Source organism: Erithacus rubecula (genome assembly GCF_903797595.1).
Source record: "Erithacus rubecula genome assembly, chromosome: 13".
Taxonomy (NCBI): Eukaryota; Metazoa; Chordata; class Aves; order Passeriformes; family Muscicapidae; genus Erithacus; species Erithacus rubecula.
The window spans coordinates 13,978,576-14,004,470 of record NC_136665.1 but is presented as its reverse complement, the minus strand read 5'-3'; the positions used below and the strand labels follow the sequence as shown (position 1 = coordinate 14,004,470).

The following is a 25,895-nucleotide window of genomic DNA, read 5'->3' as shown; positions in this document are numbered from 1 at the left end:
AAATCCTGCAAACAGCTTGCAAACATTGCCCCAGAATTACAGTTACAGCCTCCTTTATTCCTTTAAAAGAAATAGCATGCATCATTCTTTGCCTTTAAAGTTTAACAAAAGGAGAAGCTGGCAATGTTAAGCCCCTTTTCTAATACAGTGTTACAAAAAGAGGAACACTCACTCTTCATTCAGGAGACTCAGACTCAACTGCCTGGGAGGCTGAAATCCACCTCTTGCCACCAGGCAGGCAGAGGATGAGGCCATTCCCACCAGGAGGAGCAGAGAAACACATGGGAAAAGAAAAAACCACCACCCATACCCCAGTGGGGACACAGCCTGACAATGGTTAAATAAAGAAAATGGTTCTTGGTTTTGAACCTAATTCTAATACATAGGCTGTAAAGTCATGTTCCTTCTTTTGCTCCCTCTCCAGGCCATGAATATTTAATTCTTTTATGCAAACTGGAAGAGTTGCAATGCAAGGTTAAATTAGCCTAAATAACCTTGAAATCCTTTTGTGAAGTTGGGCCTCAGAGTCAACTCCCAATCTGCAGAGAAATAACTTTCTTACACAAGGAGTTCTGCTGTTACTTGTATTTAAAGTACTGTGGGGTACCACGACAAAAGCCTTGAGGTTAAAGTGGATTTAACAAAATTTATACTTTTGGTTCACCTTCCTCTATGAAGAACCAAGGTTTAGAAAGTCCAATTATTTAATAAATGTTTGTTCCTCAATATTGAATGTAAAATTCTTCCTGGGAAAAGGAATAATTTACAGGATTTTCAAAGTTTTATTTGATAACACATACGTATCTGGCATGTTTGCTGCTTCCCTAGTTCCCTAAGTTAAGTTAATCTAAATGTAATTAATACTACTTTAGCTTTATTTTGCAGCAGGCCAAGCTCCCTACAGACCAGCTACAGGTATATGTCAAGTCAGTGTCTCATTCATTTGTCATAAAGCAACCAAAATAAATAGACTTCTGGAAGCCTGACTGGGCTACTAAGTTTCACTTTTAATTGTCTAAATATTTTATGAACTTCCTTCAACTCATAACCCTACAAATCATGCACATAGTTGGAGTCTGTGCACAAAAGCTGTGTCTCAGTGATCAGCCTGGGCAAAAGCAGTTCCATGATCTCTGTCCATTGGGAAAAAATTAGGATAGATTATTCTTTACCCCACCAGCTAATCTTCAGAATCTGGAAACCTTAGATGCTTCTGTTTTAAGAGATAGAAATAAGAACAAATGTTTGAAAATCCTTATTGGTAAAATCTTTACTAGGGTAATGTGTATGTTTATTGTTGTAAATGCTTTTTAGCCTTCGAATGATTTGCCTGTTCAGAAAAATGAATTACATATCCACCACAATGATTAGATTGCAACTTGCCAATGAAGCAATAAAGTGATTTTTCAACTGTCTAAAGACTCACAGATACACTTAAGATGGCAAAACAACACAAGTGAATCTGAACACTGCAGCACAGCGACCTACTGCATCTTTCTTCCATGCCACTGACCACCAACTCTGATCCTAGAAACTGTATTTTCCAAATTTTAGCAACATCAGGAATTCTACAAAAAATAGCCATTTGGATTCAGACTCAATATGGACCACTGCCTCCCATCCTGCTAGCCTGTGCCACCTTGCTTTAGGTTTCATCTGCTGCTTGCAGCTCACAAGTCAGTAAGTGCTGAATCAGATCATCTCCTAAGGTCGCTGGCAAGTTCTGCTTCCCATGATTGTAAACCATAACTACAAACTCAGTCTTCCATTTCTAACAAAATCAAATAAATGACTTGGGTCTAACTGCTCCAGTATTTAAAACAGCTGGGCCTGTTCTCTGGCACGTCTCAGGCACTCAGAGGGAAACAAGAACCAACAATATTAAGATTATAAAAACTTTCTCTGTTCTAAAACAATCATTAAACTAGAAAAACAACAAATAAAATTAACATAATAAATCAGGCTCATCTCATCCTTTTTTTTCCAGTGTCTGTTTGAAAGTAAATAACAATCTATAACTTTCATTCATCATCTGCTTACAGCTCCAAGTAGCATTGTTACTCTTGCAAGAAACTAGGCCGTAATGGGCTTTTGCTAATCACAGGTGAAAGGTCACTCTCATTTAGCAGAGTACCAAGTAATAAACATAAAGCATTGACATGAGAGAGGAAAGGATTGGTATTGAAATACTGACACGGATTATACCAAGAACAAAAAAAAAAATGTAACGCAAGAGAAGATTTTATCAGTGTTGGTCACAGAACTTCCTTAGGACTATTTATAGTCTAAAGAAAAAAAAAAACCCAAACCATACAGAAACACAGTAAAGACAGTCTATGCCCTAAGTCGTAGTTTTGAAAATACGTAGTAATTTAATAATAATGCTAATAACATCAGCCACTGACAGGCCACCAGTCCTAAACCCAAACCGATAGAAGACTCTGATCCTTTCTCCTTCCCAAGCCTGACCCTCTGCTAAGTAGTTATAAGGAAGAAAACTTCTCCGTGCACTTTTCTTCAAGAATGAATCGCACTCACCTTCTCGGCAAAGTCGCATCGCTTCTCGGTTTCTTCCGTATTCCTTGTAACTTTCTTCTAATGCTGTTCCTAAAACCAAAAATCCACAAGATCTCAATCCGTGGGAAAGCCAGAGGGTAGGACTGACCCCCCGCTGGTGACCTGTAGCCGCTCGCCCGCGGGCACAGCACAGTAAACACGGCGCGGAGGGACCGGGGCTCCCGGGCCCCGGCGCGGGGCGGCCGCTGTCAGCGGCGGGGATGCCTCACCTGCGGCGGGAGCTGCCCGCCCCACGCCGCGGCTGAATCCAGGGCAGGAGGTGCCGGGCTCCGGGGAGCGTGTCCCGGATTACAGGAACTGGGGCAGGCGCTGCCCGCTCCCGAGCCGGCCCGGGGGGCGCGCACCGCGCAACGAACGCGGCCGCGAACGCCGGGGCTGGGAACGGACCCAACCTCCCCGCGGGCCCGCTCCCCGCCGCGCGTCCCGGGGCACCCGCGGGGAGCGGCGGGGGGAGGGGGCGGCGGTGCTCGGCGGCCACTCACCGTCGTTCCCGTGAAGTTTAGCAGCATCGACCCAGTGGCTCCAGGGCTGCCCCAACATCGCCTCGGGGCTGGGCAGGGACCTGCGCTCCCCGACGGCCGCCATTGCCGCTGCGGTGGCGGCGGGGCCGGCGCCGCTCCCGCCTCCTCCGCCTCCTCCCTCGCCGTGGCGGGGCCGCCGCTGCCGCTGCCTGGCGGCCGCGCCGCGCTGCTCCCTCCTGACGTCACCCGCGGCCCGCGCCGACATTCTTTCCGCTGCTACAATGTAACGAGAAAAGTCAGCGGCCGCTTAAGGTGGCGCCCCGCTCTTAAGGCAGCGCCGCGGCGCTGTCAGCCCGCCCCGCTCGCTCTTGCTTCCTCCCCGCGGGGAACCTGCGGCCCTGCGGCGGCGCCGACTCACCTCTGCGGCGGCCCGGGGGGCAGCGCCCGGGTGCCCATTATTGTGCGGGGAGCGCTGCCTTCCTCTTCACCGTGTAGGTGAGGCGCGCTTGTGTTTGCGCTAACAAAGCGGCGGAAGGGAGCGGGGGGGGGGCGGGCAGGGCTACGCCGCCTGCCAGGCGTACCCCAGCTCCATGGGCCGCCTCGCTACCTCCGCACCGCGACCCTACAAAAACAACGGCCGCATCACAACCCCGCCTGGCACCCGCTGCCCCGGCCAGGGGGGCGGACCGCAGAGCGACGCGGCGGGCGGGGCCGGGCGGGCGCGCCCCGCCCTCCTGCCGCTCCACCTTAAACCCGGCGCCTCCTTAAAGGCAGCGGCGAGCAGGAAACTCGCTCCGGGCGGGCGCGTCCCCGTCCCCCCGGCTCCCTCCCTCCCTCCTTCCCTTCCATCCCCTCCTTCCATCCCCTCCCTTCCATCCCCTCCTTCCCATCCCTCCCTCCGCTCCTCGCCCGGCCCCGGGCACACGGGGGACACCGAGCGAGTTTCCTGCGCGCTGCTGCTCTCGTTATACCCGTAACCTGTCTCCCAGGGAAAGGGCCTTCTCATTGTCATTCCACAGTTCTTTCTAAAATAGCTTTTTTTTTTTTTTTTTTTTTTTTTCCTTGCCTAAACTTTGCGTCGTGTCGTGTCAAAAGCGAGGTTTAAAGGATGCTGTCGTACCTCCTAACTCCAAGTAACGAAGCCTAAGCTTTGCAAAATCAAGTTCTTTGATAAAAAAATCCGTGAGTTTAGAATTCATTTATTACAGAGTTTTCTCCACTAGAGTGTTCAAGTATCAATGTCAAACTGTCAGGCCATGAACTGCAACGATTTCTGTCCATGCTTGATGCCACTGTCAGTAACAACATCCTTTTATATTCCATATAAAAATATGGAAATCTGATGTGCTGCCTCCTCTACAGGTACTCGAGAGCACGGGACTGGCACTGTCAGTGGAACTACTCATGGATCCCCTACATGTATTTGCAAAACCACACAGCAGAAATCAGAACTGTAAATAAATTTGTTTAACCTGCAAAGGTGCATATACACGCAGGCTTAGCTAATTTACATTTTCTGTTTTCATTTGAAGTGTGGGACTATACAAGCTAGAGGTGTTTCTTTCCAAATTTATGCATATAAAAGATCTATAAATTCAAGCTCATCAAACCATAGTCATATGGGATAGCATAGGCTGTAATTATAATAATAGTTTCAGTGTTCCACCCAACTGATAATTTATGTCAAACTCAGAACATCTCATAAAACTGCAGATCTAATACAGAGCAGCATGATTTTCTCTCCCCCTGATCAACTTGAAGTCTAACTTAGCTCCTTCACAAAAGGCCAACACCATAAAATTTAAGTAAAGAGACCAACACTGACTTCTACTGCAGACATTTACAGCATGATTAATTATCAAAGGCCATCAGCCTCTTGAGTTGGGCCCTGATGTTTCAGACAACTACACTGGCTCTTTGCTGCTCTGTCTGTAGCTTCCCAAAACTCATCATCTTCAGCATGAATAAAGAACCATGGAACCAGAGTCTAACGATAAATGGAGTGAATTATTGTTTGAATAATTATCAAATAGCATATTTTATAATATAGAAAACTACTTATAATTAAAACAAAGAACATCACTGGAGAAAAATGTCTCTCAGGTGCTGAACAGTTTCTGAACAGAGCCTCAGCTTTTTTTGTTGTATAGAAGCCATATGGGAAAAAAAGCTATGCCTGATTTCTTTCAAGCTTTCAACAGTGCTTCACAGAGTCTAAGACAGTATCCATAGCTGAATGCAGACTCCAGGTATAGGATAAAGCAAGTTACAGACAGATCTATATTCTCTGTGTCAAATATTCTCATTTATATTATAAACTTCATTCATGCAGCTTTCCTTTGTCCTGAAGTAAGCTGTCAGAAAGCTGCCTCACCTGCACTCTGAAAAAAACCCCCTTGATATGTCCAAGTATCCATCAAATTCATAAAGGTTTTTTCTATTATTTACTCTACATAAATCATAAAGCAAATACAGTGATAAGTGACCAAACAGAGTTACAGAACACCATTATTTATCCTTGAACAGTGACAGAGCTGACCATGGCAGATCAATTTCATGTTCACACATCACATGATTCTTTTCTTTAAACATTACCAATGTATTTGTCAAATTAGGCAAAAAAAAATTCCAAAATTACATCAATTAACTAACTCCATTAACAAGCCAATAGATTATCAGCTTCTCAGTTTCTAAAGTTGACACTCATCAAGTTACTCAGAAGTGCCTCTTGCTCCAGAAGTGCCAGCCACACAGGTAAAAGCACACACCACTGTTATTTCATACAGCTTTGATTATCCTCTTTATGGCTCTTCTCTGCTCTTTCAATCTGCCTGTTGCATTTTTAGCCTCCCTCTTTCACAGCTTTTCTTCTTTCCCTATATATTCCCACTCAAGATCTAATTCTGCAGTCTGGGCCTCAGGCTGTCCTTTAGCAAACCTTCAGCTACTGAAATATTTTCTCACTGTGCCGTGAGTACATCAGTATTCCAGCAGAGGGAGGGAAGTGGCAGCAGAAGGATCAGTTCATCAGTTCAGTGCACAAGACTGATTAGTCAGACAGCAGCAATAGAGGCAGATGAAAAACTAATTTCACAAGGACTGGAAGTGGCGAGAACTTTCTTTCCCCACAAAGTCATTAGGCTGAATATGTTGTTTAGGCTCCTAAAGCACACTAGTTCAATTTTCTTACATTGTTTCCATACTGCTGTACGTGGATGCATTGATTATTTTAGGCAAAAATAGGGAAAGCCCTGAAAATCCATGGTGTTAGTAGGAGATCAGAATTGAAAACACATGTACAAGCAGCAGACTTTAGCAGAGGTGACTGTTACAAATCTGAGACATCCGGTAAGAACAGCAGTCATCCAAAGCTCCCTTGGTGGTCAGTGGAGAGGGAGAGATACTTTTGGGATCAGTTTGGTCCCTCCTGGTGCAAACCACTATTTGAAGAAGCCCTTCTCTTCCCACTGACCACAGAAGTGGTCATGGATGGCCACACACATAAATTAGGCACCTGCATTAAACATCCAGAATATAGCAGGGTGAGCCTGACCAGGAGTGGGGAGAACATACAAGTGTGTAAAACTGCCTAGAAGCCAACACTTCTCTTTAACAGGATAAAAAGGAGCTCAGAAATGTCACTTGTTCTAAGGACTTATATGAGGAAGCAAAATAGCCCAAGCAGTAGCATTGGGACTGAGACAACATGGGAAAAACCATGAACTGCTCATACCTGTGAACGAGAACAAGTATTTGGAGAACAGAGAGAAAATAAGAGGAGGAGTTTAGCTCAAAGAGAAAGTAGAGAAGGAAAAATATGAAGAAGGAAAACAGCAGAAAACAGTGGAGGATGTAGAGAAAACGCTCAAATAATGATGTGAAGAAAGCAGAAATGAACAAAACATATAAAACAGCCTGCAAAAGCAAAGATAGGAGACAAAACCATGAAACAAAACACACAGAAAAGGAAAACACAGTTTTAAAGCTCAGTAAGTAGATTTAACAATATATTAAACATGGCTGGCAACACTAAGATGAAATGTATGCCTACAAAGAGCATGCAACTGCTGAAAACCACAGCAAATGGTTTTTCATGGCATGACACTGCAGGCATTTTTTCACCTGTACCAGCAGGTTTCATTCTTTTGCCAGGTGGTCCAGGAAAGCCGTTCAAACAGGGAACACCTACTTCAGCTGTTCAGTTAGAATCTGTATGACAGCCTCTGTATAGGACCTGAGATATGACAACTCTTAACTGGAATGAAAAAGGAAGGATGAATCTGCAGCCAAACTCTTTTAAGAGCAGAAGTACAATGGTACAATTCACCGATGATTTTCCACAATGGAAGTGAAAGGATGTGAGAGTTGAAGTGCAAAGAGAGAGACAGGGAGAATCCACAGGAATGTCACTTTATCAGTACTCAGAAGAAAGGAAAGTAGTGAATTCACAAAAGGTCTATCAAGGAGAAGCTCTGAGGGGCATTATGGCACTAAACGAAATCAAGTAAGTTAATTGTATCTAGCCAGAGGTATGAAATGACCAAGAAGGGCATAAAAACTAAGAACAAATGTCATTATTTTTTGGTAGGTGGGATTCAGGATGAATCAAGCAGCTGATATGCTGAAGTCCTGACTCTCCCATCAGCTCCTGCTGAAAATGCTGGAGCATTTTCATGTATTTCCAGTAAGAGAAATATAAGACTGTAATAGGGGAAGTATGGAAGCAAGAGATAAAAAGTTCACACAAATCAAACTACCCAGCCATAACAAGCAGACCATTTAATTTAAGACTCATTATGGAAAAATATTAATACACTAAGAAAAACACATGATGGTAATCTGCAGTTCACTCTGACATCCAGGAAATCTGCAACTTCTCCCTATACACAGGATTGTGATCCTGCAAAATAATACTAATCATAAGCAGCACACAATAAAAAATTATATAAGAAATCATGCTAGGCTATTATCCTTTTTCCCACGGATCCTGGGAACAGGTTGATGTGTATAATTTTATTTATGAGTAACACTTCAAAGGTGAAACTTGAGATGCTTAGAAGTGTTGGAATACAGCTACTTTAAATGCTGGAATATAAATTATTGTGCATACCTACCACAAACCACCTGTTCCAGGGGAAAGAATAATATTGTTAAGACTAAAAGACCAACTTAAGGTATCCTTTTCTGAGAAGGGAGAATTGGGGAATGGAGGATTATAAGTAAATCTGTAAAGAATTCTGCATTAGGATGAGAATGCAACAGATGCCCTTATGTGTTTATACAAACATCACAATAACCCTTTTACACCCAAATTATATGACAATGTTATTAAGAACCTAGCTAAAGACTACAGCCACTTCCTTCTTTAGTTAACTTCCAAATATGTTTTGCATGTGTTTTGCAAATATGCAGGAATTCACAACACAGTCATCTGAAGCAGAATAATGAATAGAGGAGCACAGATCTTGCCTTGCTTAATGACACCACATACTGTCAATTCTTGAAGGGAAATTTACAGAGAAAATACTCTAATGATACGAAGTTTCCAAGTGCTAAAGGTAAATAGGCAAAACTACACAAAATACACCCAGCTAATGATCTGGAAATCAAGCTAATGTTCACTAATTTTACATAAGGTATTGAAATTACCTTTTGAATTTGGAAATGTTAAAACAATTTCAGCAACCTAGCTGTGCAGATGAATCATTTTAATCAGAGGAATCAAACAGGTATGACCTTTTAGATTCTCATTTATACACAGAGAATATGATATTACAACTTAGAATTATTCAAGTACACAGCCATTCAGGCCAATTCGTGCTGGATTTCCATTTATTGAAACCAAAGCACTTGACTGGGGACAATTTGGTACTACTGATCCTCTGCTGGAACCTGACTACCATGCAAGGTTTCATAACTTTGCCTGGTTTCTTGCCAGTTTAAGACTCTGGGTCCAAGCACAGCTCACAGGACTCGAGTTCCACACTATCTATGAAGGGAAGCTGCTGGGGCCCCATAACCTCTGATGTGCTTTGAACATCAGACTAAGGATTCTAAGAACCCTGGTGCAAGGAAATTTAAATTGAAACTTTCTTCTCATGTTTGACTGCTGCCTGCTGATGCTTTGCTGATGCTACCTGCTCTGACCACATACTTAGCAAGCTAACAACAAAATATTACACAAACTGGATCTGGGCAGGTCTGTGGGACTTGACAGGATGCACACAAGGGTGCTAAGAGAGATAGTTTGAAAGGTCACAGAGGGGGACTCTGAGACTGCCAGCAAACTGGCTAAACTGCTGTGCTCAAAGGGTGGGAATGGCTCAAAATCAAATGGCAGTCAGTCACAAACAGACAAACAGAGCTCCTTGGGGATCAGTACTGGGCTCAATCCTATCTGATATATTTTAGAATTATGTGGATTATTAGAATAACTACATTGTCAAGTTTGCAGGTGACACAAAAACAAATAGATCCACACAAAGTATCCCTATGTACAGAGACTGAGCCACTTCAAGACACATAAAAAAACCGGACAGTTCCAGCAGAGAGCCAACAAAGTGATTAAAAAGTTAGAAAAATTTATGAAAAAATTAAAAGGAATTGGATTTGTTCAGCCTAAAGAAGATAAGATTCAGGTGAGATGTAATCACAGTCTTCCAAGAAGTAAAAGACAATTATAAAAAGATTAAGGTCATACTCTTCACAAGGAACAAGGTGACAGGGCAAGAGGCACAAGTTGGTTCAGAAGTTCTGTCAAGATACAACAACAAAATATTTACTGTGAGGACAATTCCATATTGGAACAGGCGCCCAGAGAAATTGTGAACCTTCTCTTGCCAAAAATATTTAACCCTTAGCTTGACCAGGCCTCAGATAACCTGCCTTAAAGAGAAAGTTGGACCAGATGATGTCCAGAGGATTGCTCCAATCTAGACTTCCCTAGGAGTATATGAAAGCCTGATAGATGTTGTGGCCCTATTCAGTGATGAGGAGCAAGGAAGCAGAAAGAACAAAGCCAATTTTTGCAACCCAGACACTCTGGGTTTACTAAGACAGCCACCTCTCAGGTTGCTGGAAAATCCAGGGAAGTATTTTGCTATAAAAACTTCAGATATTACAGCTTCACATGTTACATATTGCAAGATCCAGGCAGTAACAAACATTTCTCATAATTCTTGAGCCCAGGTTAATTCTGCCACTTAAATAAGCTCTGCAGGCCAGATCCATGCCAACCATAATGGGCCTTTCTGCTGGGATCTATTTTAAAATATATGAAAAGCTGATTTGCCCAGAAAATGCTGGCCAGGCTGTAATAGTCTGCATTCTTCACATCTGTGCATATAAGAGTGAAGTCTTTTTTTCCATGGAGTTAAGCAAAAATATACAAAATGGTGAAATGCACATGATGATAAAGAGTAAAGATAAATGTAAGGGAAACAGAGAAAGAAACAGATAATCTTTCAATGAATTAGCAGTACCTGATAAAATAATCTGCACTAGCAGCCCTTCAGACAAAATTTCAATTTATTATCATAATTTTCTCTTTTTTCTAACATTCTGCAATGAACACTAGTCATGCAGAATAAACCCACTGTGTTAGACAACTGTACAGTCTTATATGACATTACAATTCCACTTTCTGAACTTGTAAAATAATAGGACTGATGCAGTTTGTAGGCTATAGCATATGCCAGAGCCCAACAGCCTTCAAATGCTTTAACATATTATGGAAACATGTAAACAGAAAAAATAATTATTCAGAAAATGAAGATTACTTCTTCTAAAATATAATAAATAAATAAAATTAAAATATTGATTAAACTATATTCCCTGCCACAATTTACTTTTCCAAATAATTTTACCTAATTGATTGAAAGATATAATCCAGTTTAATCTTTTTAAGTTTGGCAGTTGCATGCCAAGTTGAACTCCTTTTAGATTCACTGTAATGTCACTTTATTTCCCATTGAAACATACATTAAACATCTGCATTTAAAAAAAATCTCCCTGCTGCATCTGGTAACATTTCAGACTTTGCAGCCCTGCTAATATCCTGTTCTCTATGCTTCTCACATCTACAGAATGAGAATCTTATGCTTAAGGAAAATATGTGGTTAAGCATGTCACAGTACCTTGAAAGTATGGTGAATCGCTGGGTTGATTTATCAATTGATCTTCATCTGTTCAGATTTTGGAAGCTTTTCCTAACTTGTACCTGATTAATTCTGAAAGAAAAGAAAAAGAGTACACCACTAAGACATTTGAAACCTTAACTCTGTTTCCTAACAATATATGTGTCTATTTAGAAACTCATAGGAAGCATTCTCTCAATTTCACAAGCACAGTTTGTGCAGTGGATTGCAAATTGAAAGGTAAGCAGGAGCTGTTATGGTGTGTTCTGTAGAGAGCAGCTCTCTAAATGGCAGCCTGACATTACCAGAAAGGCATGCACTGGATGAAACCTCAGTCTTCAGCCCAGTTACCACACTTGCATGGACTCTTACTGACCAGGTTCCCAAGCACATGGCTGGGTCTGTATCACACACCCCAAATATGACAGTGCTGCATTTTCTGCACAGGATTTCCCTAAAATACAGCACAACTCCAAGAACAGGGGCTCTCAGGATGCAGCCACTGACAGCTTTGACAACACTGACAACACAAAGAAGCAAAAATGATCCTTCATGTAATCAACATCAGGGACTATCACTGTACCACTGATGAAGAATTCAGAGAAATGTACAGATTGAAGCCTTCCCATAAATGGGACCTTTATCATCTCAAGCTCACGTTTTTAAGATCCTTTCAATTCAATGTTTATAAACCTGTTTTTATAAACTAAACTTAATCCCAGTTTGCTTTGGTTTAGCATAAATCAATGCTGAACTGGTTAAAGCTAAACTAAAGCCCTGTTAAAACTTAGAAAAAAGTTCAACTAATTTTTTGCACAAGTTATATTTGAGATCAATTAATAGATTTTTACAAATGCTTTAAAATTAAACTGGTGATTTTTTTTTCATCACTAAAAAGCCATGAAAATACATATAAATAAACCAACCTAGCACTGGATCTGGATGACACTTCAGAGAAAAGTATTTTTTCCCCTCAAAGGACTAAAGTCCAGACAAGAGGAATGCAGTCCAAGAGGGCATCCAAGCTGCTCCCCAGCCTGTAGGGCTCTGCTCCAGTGGAAGGTGATGAAGGAAGCTTTTCCTGGCTTCTGGCTGCTCCTCTGGGAAAGTGTCTGCCAACTAAGTTTATATCTTTAAAGTCTTTTTATGCACTGAGGATAAACCCTTTTCTCATCTTTTCCTTTAAAGTGCAGCTTAGCAGCTAACATTACCCTTACTGAGATCCTCTAGAGATATATTTACTATTTCTAAGATTGACTTTGCCCAGTGACATAGATGATCCTAAGAAGAACATCCTCATTTAATTATATTCTAGTTACTGCATAAAATCCAAATTTTTCTTGTTTTCAATGGACAAGACTTGAGAGCAAGTCCAGTATTATTTTTTCTCCTCTCTGCAAGCTTTGCTTTATGATTAATAGAAGTGATCCTTAGCAAATTTCTACACTAGTAAAAGTCTCAGAAAACACTGTATTTCCTTGTTACACATACAAATCTCACTGAATACTACAGTATAAAACTTTCTCTTCAACTCCTGCTGCTGCTAACTAAGAAAATGCAGTGTTTACCAAAAATCCTTTTTGTCCTTCCTTAGTTTAGGACAAGAGAGTCTGAACTGATATGGATCATCCCCTCCCCAGAAGATCATTCAATGTTTAGCCTCAAAGTCCCAAGCCCTTTGACCTACCTGCTGTGGAAATAATTCACTCTTCCATCTCTACCCCAATTTCTTTAGGGGATATGAGAGCTCTGCATGTAAAATACTCTTTCTTTTATCCTGATGTAAATGGCACTTTTTCATAAAAGGCAAGTTTTGTTGCTCCGTGCAAAAATGAAAACAAAGACTATAAGGCAGAAGACATCTCCAAAGACTTACAAATCTAGAAAAAGGGCAGTAAAGAAATGGAAAAGAAAGGGTGAAGGAAGGATCAGGAAAATTTTTATTTCAGTATATGAAAGATCAGAGCATACTATGTCACCACCTGTGAATTTTGCTGTAGGGATTACACCTGCAGTTGAGTTTAAAAGAAGCTAAAAGAGTAAGTCTCAAAAGAATAAATTGACAACTTAATGACCCTTTAAAGAGAACTCTTTCTCTGGATAATGGGTGGCAGAGAACAGGAATTATTCTTGTTGAGAATTTACAGCAGGTCAATTACAACCACAACTGTCAGCAGAGAGTAATGCAAGGAAGTCGTGGGATGATTGAGAACAAGCCAGGTGGAGCTCTCTCCTTAGCACCCTGGAAAAGGGAGAGTAGTTGAATGCTGGAAAAATGATAAAAAAAGCCAAAGCAGCAATCCAGGAAAATGGAAAAAGGTCTGCATTTCCAAACCAGTGAAGCATTATGTCACTCTCATTGACTGACTATCAAAGAAACTTGGACAAAATTGCTGTTTAATACTTTGAAAAGTTACTGATATGCAAGAGAAGAAACCACAGCCTGGAAGAGCAAAAGCTATACCCCAGTCAAAACTGTATCTACACAGATTACATATAATATAGGCAGAGTTACAATTAAAAATGCACATTATGTATTTAAGGGGAAACACATTTACATGGAAATTGTAATTGCAAATCAACTCATTAAAATAAAGAAAATGGAAATGTATGTGATAGAGCATCCCCAACTTTTGAAAGCATCAAAACTAATGCCTCAGCACTCCAAGGTCATTTAACTGTTTCTTCTCAGGTGCCAGAAATATACACCAAAGAATGTACCTAAATTTTGGAACACACTTTTGCCTATGTTACCTACTAAATATTCAAATTTAAGATAATATACAAAGGCTATATTGATGTAAACAAAGATGTGGACATGCAGGGTACAATCACACCCAGTACTGGGCTTCATTTTGGCATTTTGTAGGTCTGGGGACAACCTGATGAGGTCTCACTCTGCCCTTGGAGAGGCAGGAAGGGGTGTGGAGGGAGCAGCATCAGGCCAGGGGCTGCTGCCATGGTCAGCTCAAGGGCAAACCCCAACTCTGGGCTAATCACAGCTGTGCTAGAGACTGACTCTGAACCCACCAACTACACAACCTCAGGGGCTCAAAGATGGTCTCAGAACCACCCACTAATATATATATATAATTATAATTATATATTAATATGTGGGTTAATATATGGACTATATATATATTAATAGTTCACAGTTAATAGCTAGAATGATCAAACTTTAATATTTCAATTACTACATAACTAATACCTTTATCAATGGAGAAGCAATAACACCTTTTGGATAATTGATAAAAATTACAGAATAATTATGCATAGCAAAGTGCATTTGATGGGCCTTAACTTTGACTACTATAATTTTCCTTTGTCAATGACAACAGGCAAAGACCAGCTTTCATTATCTTCCTCAACAAATCATGTCATCACTAATTTCATCTTCCAACAATTCCTCTTTTAACTTAGAAGTCTTCTTCAGCAGTAAGATTAACAAAGTCCTTGTTTGCACATTCCACTTCAACAATTTAAGTGAAACCACATGAAGCATTGGACAGAAAGGTAAAAAAAACATACCTTGTTTGAGAAATAATGCAAGATTTTCTATAAACAAGTATTTTGTCTTATATTTCAAAACACCCACATCTTGCAGTATGATTTGTGCCACTATTTATTTGAAAGTTCAATCTCTAAAACACATTATCTTACTGCAGCAAATTAAGACAAATATGGATGGTTGAAATCATATTTATACATTTTTTTAAAAATGGTATTTATATATACATCTGTAGAGAAGAAAAATATATACTCTGCATTTTAAGCCACGGGAATATTTCATGCCAATTACAACTTGTATTACATCAGAAACACAAACAATGAAAGCCTGGTAGCTAACAGTAAGACACTGGACATCAGGATTTTCTATTTTTAAAATAAAAAAAAAAACTGACTGGATCATTTAAAAGTGTGCATGAAGTAAAACAGTAACAAAGCAAAAAAACTAAGAAAAATATACAAACATATAAACATACTTTTCTAGATAGAAAGGCACAGCTAATCAAGGCAATTGAGAGTACATGATTAATAGGATTTGCAAAATTTATTACTGAGCTTCCCTGTTAAAGGTAACATTATTCAAACGACACCGTCACAGTTACTGCAGATTAAGGATTTCAAATTAGCTCCTTGTGTATATCATTATTTTGAGTAGCTGCATTTTATCTGTCTAATTTCCAATTACTGCAGGCAGATGAAAGTCATCCAAAAATCTGACTCATAATTCAGGTACCATACCACTAACCTTAACAGAGATGCTGGTTCCTACACAGGTACAACACTATTCCCAATGTAAACAAAGGACACTGGCATGCACCCCAGGCTAAGGATGTCAGCATTTTTCAAACACCTTTCTGACTGTTCCATTTTATGGTGATGCAATATGACCTACATTTTCAACGGCCAAAGAGAGACAGAGAGATAGGAAGGGAGGAGATAGAGAAAATAAAGACAGGCAGACCTTTGCTGTCCTTATCCTCTACCAACTACAGCTTGAACTGTCCTTCATTGGGGTAGCAATGGGCAAGAATAAAAGCAGAACAGCCTTATCATAAATTCTGAATGAGAAGTTGAAAGATAGGTAAGTGTAAGAAATAGCAAATTTTTTTCCTACAATCCTGTGAACAAGTACATAGTGACACCCTCAATAGGAAAGAACAGTAGAATCAATAATTTTATAATCAGTTGCCAGAACAAAGCTGTCTGCAATACAGATGCTTATTTTACTACCTTGTATTTCCTCTCATGTTCCTACCACTTCATTTCCATGTATTCCCTTAAGATCTCAAAACAAAACACAATACAATCCACATCATTATCATCACTTTTATAGACAGAGGAATTGAGGAAGCAGGAGTGATTTAACTACAGTTATATACCAGGCCCAAGGAAGGCTTGGGAACACAAAGCATCACTCTTCATTATCTCTGTCCTCAGCAATCTATTAGGCACTGTGATACCTGCCATCCTAATATATACTCTTGACATAATACCACAATTCTCTCTATCTTGTTTTTCTTGCACATGAACTTCACACAGAAATCTGTACTAAATTACTCCTAACTCTCAGAAAGCTTTTTCTCACAAATGATGGTCCACATTTCTCAAGCTGGCTCTGGAAATGCACTTGACTGAGCTGTAAAACTTGGCTCTGGAAATGTTAACGATCTTTATCATAATAAACATGAGAAAATATATTGGGCAGGTTTTTTTGGGGTTTTTTTTGGTGGTTTGGATTTTTTATTCTTCTGCAGCTAAAGCCTCTTTCTTTTAAAAAAACCTGTACTTTTCCATAGTTAAAGCTAGTATGTTAATAAATTAAAAGCTTGTTGCTAGGCTTATATTAAGGAAAAATCATGATATTTTGGTTTTTGATTACACTCTTTAGTGCAAAAACATCCTGCAGAATATCTGCAAAGCACTTGGAGGATCATAGTCCCTTTACTAGAGCTGGTAGTTAATACAATATGCAAAATAACAGTAAGTAATTTATCTATCTTTAAAACTGAAAGCCAAAACATGATCTTAAGTATCTCTGTACATCCAGAATTACTTCAGCTCTTTCCAAAGAGTTTCTTGGGATTTGCACATGGGTAAACAAGGCTGTAATTTGGCATGGTATTTGAAACTAGAGATCAATAAAATGTATAGACTAATCCTGGGTTTGAACTGTGATTTTATGATAACAGCAGCTTTCTTATCAAGCAGCATTCATCTCATGGAGTGCAATCAGCCCTGCACAGCAAGGGGTGAGGAACTGTTGCTCATTTGCTTGAGTGCTGCTGCCTTTTCCAACAGCAAATTTCTATCAAACTGTCCAGTAGTGAGGAGTAGGGGAGGCAAACAGCACCTATAGCAAGAGTGGGAAAGAAAAACCTTAAAGCCCATCCTAATTTATAGAGAAGAGACATTGTGGAGAATTAAGGGACAGGCAGCTAACAAATATGAAGGAAAGGAATTACCAGTATAAGGATGGGAATGAGCTTGGAAATTGAGAAAGGATGGACAGTGCAAAGGGAGGGTGGAAGACACAAGGTCTTAAGCTAAAAAGAGAACTATTTCTCCTGCAGCACTTGCCCATAAGACTGTGGGGAAATCCTTACTCAATTAAATGAAATTACAATCACACATTTCTCCACTCCTATTATCCCTGACTGCACTTCGGTCAATCTATTCTACTCTTTGAAACTGAATTTAGTGAAAAACTGGTATTTCTTCCATTATAAACAGATTTCTGTCTGTTAATCTAGGACAGGAGTCGTGCTGATATAAAAGAAATCTCTTCCATACTGTCAGCATTACTAAAGGACTCTTCTGTGAATATTTTACTGCAATATTTTCTGTCCTTTTTTTTTAGTTTTTTTTTTCTTTCTTCATAGTATCTCTGTTGCAGTTCTGAAGGGAAAGAAGCAGAAGTGACACTTCTATTGCTGTGCACCACCATAAAAAATAAAAATCTCAGCTGGAGAATCCAATCAGTGCAGGGAGCAAGCCCAGCATCCATCCCAGAACGAATCTTCCCTTTGCCTACCAGTGACTGCCACCTAGAGCCAGAGTGCACACACGGGCAGGGCAGAAATGTTACAGCAGCAGCAGCAGAAATGTCAACCCCAGCCAAAAGAAAAAACAACTCACACTCTAGCAACTTCAAATATTAAATTATTTAGGTTTTTCTTCTTAACATGCCTTCAGAACAATAAGCATTTGGCCCATGTCTCTGTTTTTCTCTGAAAACTGCTATTTTGTTATATATATATATAAATCACTTTTGTGGGAAAATATATATAAAATGGCACTATACTGTTTTTCAAGTAAATACTGTGTTTCAGTTTGTTTGCTAAGAAATATGCTGGGCCATGCTAAGAAGCTGAGTACAGAATTTCATCATTAGCTGAAGATGTAACAGTGAAATGTCAAAGATTACCTGTGTTAAAATGCTGACAAGACTTAAATATTCATTACATTAGTGATATTAATAAGACAAGAAATGTCTTTTTAGTGGCCTGAAACTTAATTTTAAAACCCAAATATTTACATTTTAAGCAATAAACTCATACTGACCTAAATATACCAGTGGCTTTAATATCTTCAAAAGCCCACCCAAGCAAACAGCACCTCTGACACACAGTAAGCTTAACACATATTTATAAACTTATTATACTACATAAAATCTTTTTCTAATTACTACTTATGTAACTATTAATAAGGTGCCTAATTCTCAAGCATTAATCAAACAACCACTAGATACTCTTTAACAGAATAAAAGGAAGGAATTTTTTGTTATCATTTACCTGGAGAATATAATAATTTGCATTTTAAAATATTCCCAGTAGCAGTTCCCTTCTCTGCAAACTATAGACAGATGCAAAGCCAAAGCTGTGTGAGTGTTAGCATATTCTTCAGCTATTAAAATAATTTATTAGCTATGACTAATAATGCCTTGTGAAGAAATCAGTTCTCCAGTTTCCTCATTCTGCTGCTCATGGACAGGCTGGTAATGAGCATTAGAAAAACAGAGGATTTCTTCTCACACTTATCATTCCATTAGATACACAACCTCCAGGTTCCACAGTATCCCTCCTTTTACTGCTAGTCCTGCTTAGAAATTGATTTTTCCTAAGGGGATACATGTTCACAGATAAAATGAAATTAAATGGAATTACAAATCTCACTGTCAAACACGGCTACCTAGAGATGAACTAAATGTCAAGCTGTCCTTACTGAAATCAACAGTTTGAATGCAGCCAGCTGGAAAAATTGCTCATTCTGATCCACACTCAGGACATGCTTTCCCCCACAAGGCACTACATGAATCCCCATTATTTTCCCAAGCAGAATAACTATTCTGCAATTGGCCTAGATGCAACATTTCAGTAGAGAAGAATATTTAAACAGAAGGATGACAGGAACTCACTGTAGAATTGTCCTGGAGGATGACATGAAAGAAGCACTGCCAAAAAACCCACGTTGAAAAACACAACTGGCCTTGACAACTACCACAGCTTTTCTTACAGATACAACAAATTCCACTTGAAATAAAACTGATGACCAGGTTAAGAGAGAAAATTGCAGCTGGAGAATTTCAGCATGATCCTGTTAAAATGTGTCCAATGTGGAGTCAGAGATCTGTTAACCAAAGGAGAGATAGAAGGAACCTCCAGAGGTCAGCCAGTTCATCCCTCAGCCCCAAGACATGATAACTAAGCTACCTGGTGGGAAGAACACAAGTAATCAAACCTGTTCTCAAAGACCTGAGGCAATGGACAAGCCACTGTCCCAAGGGTGATTATTCCAGCCTTTCAATACTTCCACTAGAGAACTGTGTTTGTCCATGATCAATCTTCATTGCCTGAACATGACCTATTTATTTCTCCACCTGCCACAAGCCCCCTGCTTTGCAATGCCCTTCAACAGATCTGTGTTCTCACCCTCCCACTCCCCTCTTTTTTACTGTAAGGAATTGCATTCTTGTGGCAGGCACACATTGTTTATGCATCATGGTTTTTTTCAGATCTTCAAGCAACTGCTCTGGCTTCTCCACACCTCCTCTTTCTTAATTTCATTCAATACAGACGAATGTCCTCGATCTGTGCAGTTAATGAATATTTTATTTCAAAACTAAAGCAGATCAAGCAGACTTATTTTCACAAACTCAGAATCCTGAATATTATACAGATTTACTTTGGTTTTTTTGTCTAAGGAAGTACAGGAAGCTCAGATAGAACACAGCATGCATCCCTACCCTATGCATATAAGTAAAACAAATAAAATCATAGATGATATTCCTATAATTTTAAAAATCCAAGTCTTGTTCATGAGTTAATAAAATGTTATTTTTATGGTGCGAGCACAAATATAAAAAGGAGGTTGGCCCCATCACCCTGCAACAAAACTGCACAGTTCCCCAATGATGTCAGAGATGGTGCTCAAAGAAGAGCTGTGAAAAACCAGAAACACAGAAAAATGTTCATCAAATGGCAAGAAAATTAAAAGTCATAAATTGATTGGAAAGCTTCAAAGTAAACCTTCACAAAATTTGACCACATGAAAATGAGGTTTTTCTTTTACATAACCCCCAATACTATATTATGAGCATAAAGTCTCAATACTTATTTTTTCTCTTTTTGAAGTATTTATTTTTTTAAGGAAAATATCACTCATAAGCTTTAAATTCTCTGACAACAGACAACTGTATCTCATATCAACATTGCTCTTGATGAGAGCCTGGGAAGATCTTTGACTCAACACCAAAGATCATGGAATTTCCAATTTCTCCGTCCTCCTTTCTCAACCAAAAGGATAATGGAGCATAGCCAGGTCTGGGCCCTGCTGACAACTGGATTAGTACAAACCATTCCTTTAACTGCCCTGACACATAGTTATGGTAATATTTTCCTATTTCTATGGCTTTGTAAAAAAAAATTATTACATTTTGTTGTGAATTGCTGTACATTTCTCAACAACACACGGTGCTGTGCCCCTATCCACATCTCCCAGAAGGTGCCCTGTGCTAGGGCTGCTTGTTACTTATTTTTCCTCAAACCATGACAGTTACTGCAGCTGCTTAAAAGACACCACCTGCACAGAAGCCAGCAGAGAACAACTGCTTATTCAAAGACAACTTAACTTTTAGAGGCTTTTGCAAAGAAGCAACACATTCTCATAGCATCCAACTCAAAATAAGATGCAGAATAGCAATTTTGCTAACTGCTATTAGCAGAAAGAGAAAAAAGTGTAGATTGCAAAATGGCTGTCTTAGAGTTGAAACTCTCTGTGCCAAATTTAGTAGGCCACTCCTAGAAAGACTTGGAGTCAATTACAAATCAAGATTTGATAAGAAAGATCCAGTCATTGGGAAATTTATTACCACTATTATCATGATAAGTCTATGCCAACATTGGAGAGGATGAGTAAGGTTCAAAATCCCTTCAAGAGCTTATAAGACCAGGACAGATTTCTGTAAACATTTGAAAACAACAGCTCTTGAGCTATTTCCTTCCATTTGTTTGATGACATGAACTACAGTTACAGTCAGTCACTGCTGCTTGTGCAAGCTTTTCATAAAGCTACAGGATAGAAAAGTTCTACCAGAAGATCTGACAATAAATATTTTCCTATTCCAATCCAGACAAAGTGGCTGCAGCTCAAGTGCCATTTGTGTACTTCTAAAATTAAATTTCAAACTAATGGCATTTACAAAAAAATAAATCTCATATGTTTCATTTTAATATACACGTGCACAAGATGATTTCAGGATATGTTACTGTTCAACACCAGCCTAACTATAAACACACACACAAACACACCAAAAACCACAAGCAGTTCTCAAAAATGAAAAAAACCCACCAACTCTCAACTGCCAAAGTGACACTGGAATGAAACTGAAGTGAAAATATTTACCATGAACCACAAAATCACAGGTGCATACTTATTAATAGCATGGCTTTGTTTTACTCTGATCTCCTACAAGCCAATCTTTATTAATCTAAGTTATAAAATCCAATTTATCTGCCTTGCCTCTTTTATTAGTTCCATTCTCTCCACGTATAATCAAAATTTAAAATGTTATTAAAATAAAAGCAAAAGGCAGAGGACCAAAAAGAACTCGTGGTTTTCAAGCATTCTGCACTAATGCTTTGCAAAAAAAAACAAACAAAAAAAAACTTACAAACAAAACTGACTGCTTGCTTATAAAGTGTCTACCAAAACATTATAAGAAAAGGTTACCTTGTAACCTACTTGAATCAAAATATTTTGAAAATAGATACATTGTCACCTAGTTTAACAACTAATACTAAGAGAAATAACACTTTGGGCTTGGTGTTTTGGGCACACATATATCCACTGCCATGTCTCAACTGAAAATGTGCATGTATGTATACATACATATGGATATACACATACTTCTTAGATAATGTATTTTGTGTCCAATTACTATTTTTCCTGATGCTTGATATTAGCTTGTCTATTTACCTCTTGTAACTCACCAAAACATTTTATGAAGCAGATTATTTTATTCCACAATACGTTGGGGTTATTTTTTCTGTTCCTCGTACTTTTCAAGCTCAAATTCTATCCCTACTTGAAAATAAATTACAGATATCACCAGGGAGGCACTCTACATCTTTGAACAGAATCTGACCTGCAATGCAGAAATTATCTTGATTGTTCTTTTCTTGCACTTCTGAAATAACTGGTTTGCTTTTATGAATTACTCCCTTAAACACCTTAGTCCTCAGTCACTGAATATCTTTTGTGTTGGGTTTCACTGCTGTGTTCAGTCTATCATTCTGACAGCAACACCACCTTGTACTAGTCAACAGTCTGGTGATTACAAAATTCACTCTGATGGAAAGAATTACAGGCATTAATCCCCTCAGGAAGGAGGATAGCAGGGCTGAAGTCTCCCACACATGTGGCGAGCAGTCCAGCAGACAACAGCTCTGCTAATGATGAAAAGGGAACCAGAACCACCACCACCTCCTGGGTTTTGAAAGCAAAGATTGACCTTTGCTCCCTTTTTGAAAGAAAGGGCTTATGATCCTGATTTCAAGAGAGCATGAATTCAAAATGCTCCCTGGAGAAAGGTGCTTAGCCCTGGAAAGAGGCAGGATTTAAGCACATTCCTACTTCAGCTACTGCGCACAAAATGTGCAGATTCATCGTCTCCTTCAAGCCTTTCTGCCTGGTATAATTTTAACAAAAGACCAACAAATACTGAAGAATTTGGCTCCCTTACCTTCACGGAAACATGACCCAACTGGCCTCAGCCAGACCAGCCTTCCCTTTTGGTACAGGTTTGGCTGGAGCCACAGCCTAGATCTGCCCCTTCTGACAGTCTCTGCTGCAAATGCCCAGTTATCCTCTCATCACACTCCTCTTGAAATATTTGTTAAAACCATCTGTTTAGACAGCAACTGAAGCAATAGTTTAAAAGCTACATTTGGTGCACCAGAAAAAGAAAGTGAAGAGAATATGCCACCCTCCTAAAGGCCACAACTTCACTTTGGGGTTTTACACTTTTTTCAGTCCTTATTGATAGATTAACAGTAGTCAGAAAAAAAGTTCAGTGTCTTCACAGGATCACAGAATAATAGAACCACTGAATATTATGAGCTGGAAGAAACCCACAAGGACCATTGAACCCCATCTCCTGATCCTGTTCAGGCCAACCCAACAATCCCCCCAGTGCCTGAGAGTGTTGTCCAAACTCTCCTTGAGCTCTGGCAGGTTTGGGGCCATGACCATTCCCTGGGGAGTCTGTTCCAGGGCCCAACCAGTGCCACCCATACTTCATTCAACATTTTACAAACAAAAACTTGAGCAGGCATCACCTAAGCATGCAATCATGCCTCCAATTATTTCTATTTCTCTGCTCAGGCTTGTACCTCTGAAATCAGGGGTGAGAACGTGTCTCAGTGTATCATGTTTAATGGGAACTGTAAATTGTAGTTGTGCTTGAACATAACCCACTGGCAGAGTTTCTCTATTATAAAAAAATAACCTATGAAATAATCCAAAGCAAAATATAAACCCAAGAAACAGATGTTTATCAATAGACCTGATACTCTTTTTCATCTTCTGAGATAGAAACCTTTCTTTCAACACCTCTCCATGATGTGGCCAAGCTCAGTCTTGTAAAATTCCTATGTCTTTTTTTACAGTTTGGGACTGCTTTTAAAAAAATAAAGAAAACAAACTTAACCAACCCATTTTTTTAAACTTCAAAAAGCTGACTCAGAAGCTGTGCAATAGCTCTGATTCAGCTTTCTTAGCTGAGTCAAAGCATCTGGCCACGTGATTCAGAAAACACCGCTCTGAAGTCGGGCAAGAGCTGCTTTCCAAAGGAGGAAATGCCTGTTTTCCCTTCTAATCATTGTGCAAAATTTCCTTGGTAGCACTAACAGTATTTATTTAAACTTGATACAAGTAAATATGATATTCACAGCTCTCTTATTGTTCATTGAATGTCTCAAACCACAGTTAAATAAAAATATTTACCATTTGGCCCAATGCCAGCAAAGGCAAATTCTTCTAAGTCAGTGGTAAAACCTCATTAAATATCCACTTCTTCCTCTGAAAACCCTGGCACAACACTGATCACTACCACAGCCATGAAGTGAAGGACTGGTGAAGGAAAAAGCAAAAATATCCTCTTTTTCCTTAGTAAAATAAAAGAAAGTCACCCTGCAAATATCCTGCCAACAAATTAAGAGAATGCTAGATAACCGACTAATCCTGTCAAAAAACCCTCAAAAATAATAAATGTCTGCTTTCTTACAAAACACATGAAACAGAACCACAGAACAGCATGAAATGCCACCCTAAAATTACCTGAGTCACTTTAAATCACAGAATGCAGACATCATGTGGGATCTCCGAGCCATTGCACAGGCAGCTCAAGTCTGGTGTTAATGATTTTTTAGATTAAAAGGAAATTCTAACCAGCTAATCTGTTTCACAGTAGCTTCATGACAGAGTTTCTCAAGACTCCTGTTAAAACACCTTGACTTTCTTGCTAAGTGGGAAATCTCCCAAGCCCCTGGGAACAGGTATCATGACCCACAGTGCCACTCCTGCTAATTCCACTCCTCAAACTGAGCTCCTCATTTTTCCTTTCCATCCCTGCACCTGAGCTCTGCCTTCTACACTCAATAAATACACTTCCAGTAACGTGAAATTTCAAGCTGAATTTGACAAGCTTTAATAAATTAGTCACAGATCATCCTAAAATGTATAATAATTGATCCTCAAGCTTCATAAATATTCAGTAGGATCTGGATATGAAATTTGGAAAGCTGTTACATAATTCCTCTGAAGATGGCTGAAAGAGGACAATATCAGAATGCCACCTGTGTAATTGAGATTAACTAAGACACAGAGCCCCTACTAAAGAAAAAATATTTTGAAGAACCATGAGTTAATACTTTTTTTTAATCATTAAAATAAGATTTTCTCCCTTCAGGAGAAATGTAGTAGTGATAAAATGTCTTTCTAATGAACAAAAATAATTCCAGGACTAATATTTTGCCAAGTGCTTCTGTCAAAACTTCTGCAATTTTACATGCTTCTTTCAGGTACAAAATAAAAAATAACAAATAAAACCAATACTGTAGACCACAACTTGTGGTTACACTATTATCTGATAGGAGCCTGGTTTTTGAAGTATGGGATTAACAGCACACTTAATCAATCTTGGTAACACAGACAGTAGACTGCAAAATTGATTCTTGTTCAGGATACAAAATATTGCATTTTAAAATTATTGGTATTATCACTACAGTCACAATAAGTATTTTTACCTTCCCTTCTCTTGTTCTGCTGCTATTCTATGAAAATGGACTGGCTCTGCAGAAACACAAGGGTCCATGTCAGGAAAGCTTTTTACAAGGCTAAGAACCACTCACTACTTTTTTTACTTCAATCACTGGGTTGAAAAATTTCGGGTTATCTGCCAAGAGTGACTATTTTAATATCTGCCAGTGTCTTAGAATTTTTGCAGAACGAGATGACAAGCTCTTGGAACACTGATGCTAATTTTCAGTAAATGCTGAGGCTACAGAAGTCTGCAAAGAAAATAAAACACTAACATAATTTAAAATGAGAAAAACAGCCTGATAGGTTAGCTTGGTGTCAGTCTTGCACAAAATCCTGATATATAATCAACAGAAATATAAAGGATGGTGGTAAAAAGTAATGCTAAACATAGGCTTAC

At 39.3% G+C, this 25,895-nt stretch overlaps 1 protein-coding gene across 4 annotated transcripts in view; it reads right to left on the bottom strand.

Annotated features, from left to right (window-relative positions):
• ATXN7 (ataxin 7) overlaps nt 1-3,734 on the bottom strand; it is a 56,418-nt gene extending 52,684 nt beyond the window's left edge. The window contains exons 1-3 of one of the 4 annotated variants that reach the window (XM_079316654.1): nt 3,457-3,734; nt 3,060-3,314; nt 2,539-2,607 (exon numbers count right to left, since the gene is read on the bottom strand). In XM_079316654.1, coding sequence (XP_079172780.1) covers nt 2,539-2,607; nt 3,060-3,303 — 313 coding nt within the window. In that variant the 5' untranslated portion in view covers nt 3,304-3,314; nt 3,457-3,734. Of the gene's footprint in view, nt 1-2,538; nt 2,608-2,786; nt 2,920-3,059; nt 3,315-3,456 lie in introns of those variants that run through there. The other 3 variants (XM_079316652.1, XM_079316653.1, XM_079316655.1) reach the window with 3 other exon arrangements.
• Nucleotides 3,735-25,895: the final 22,161 nt, after the last annotated feature.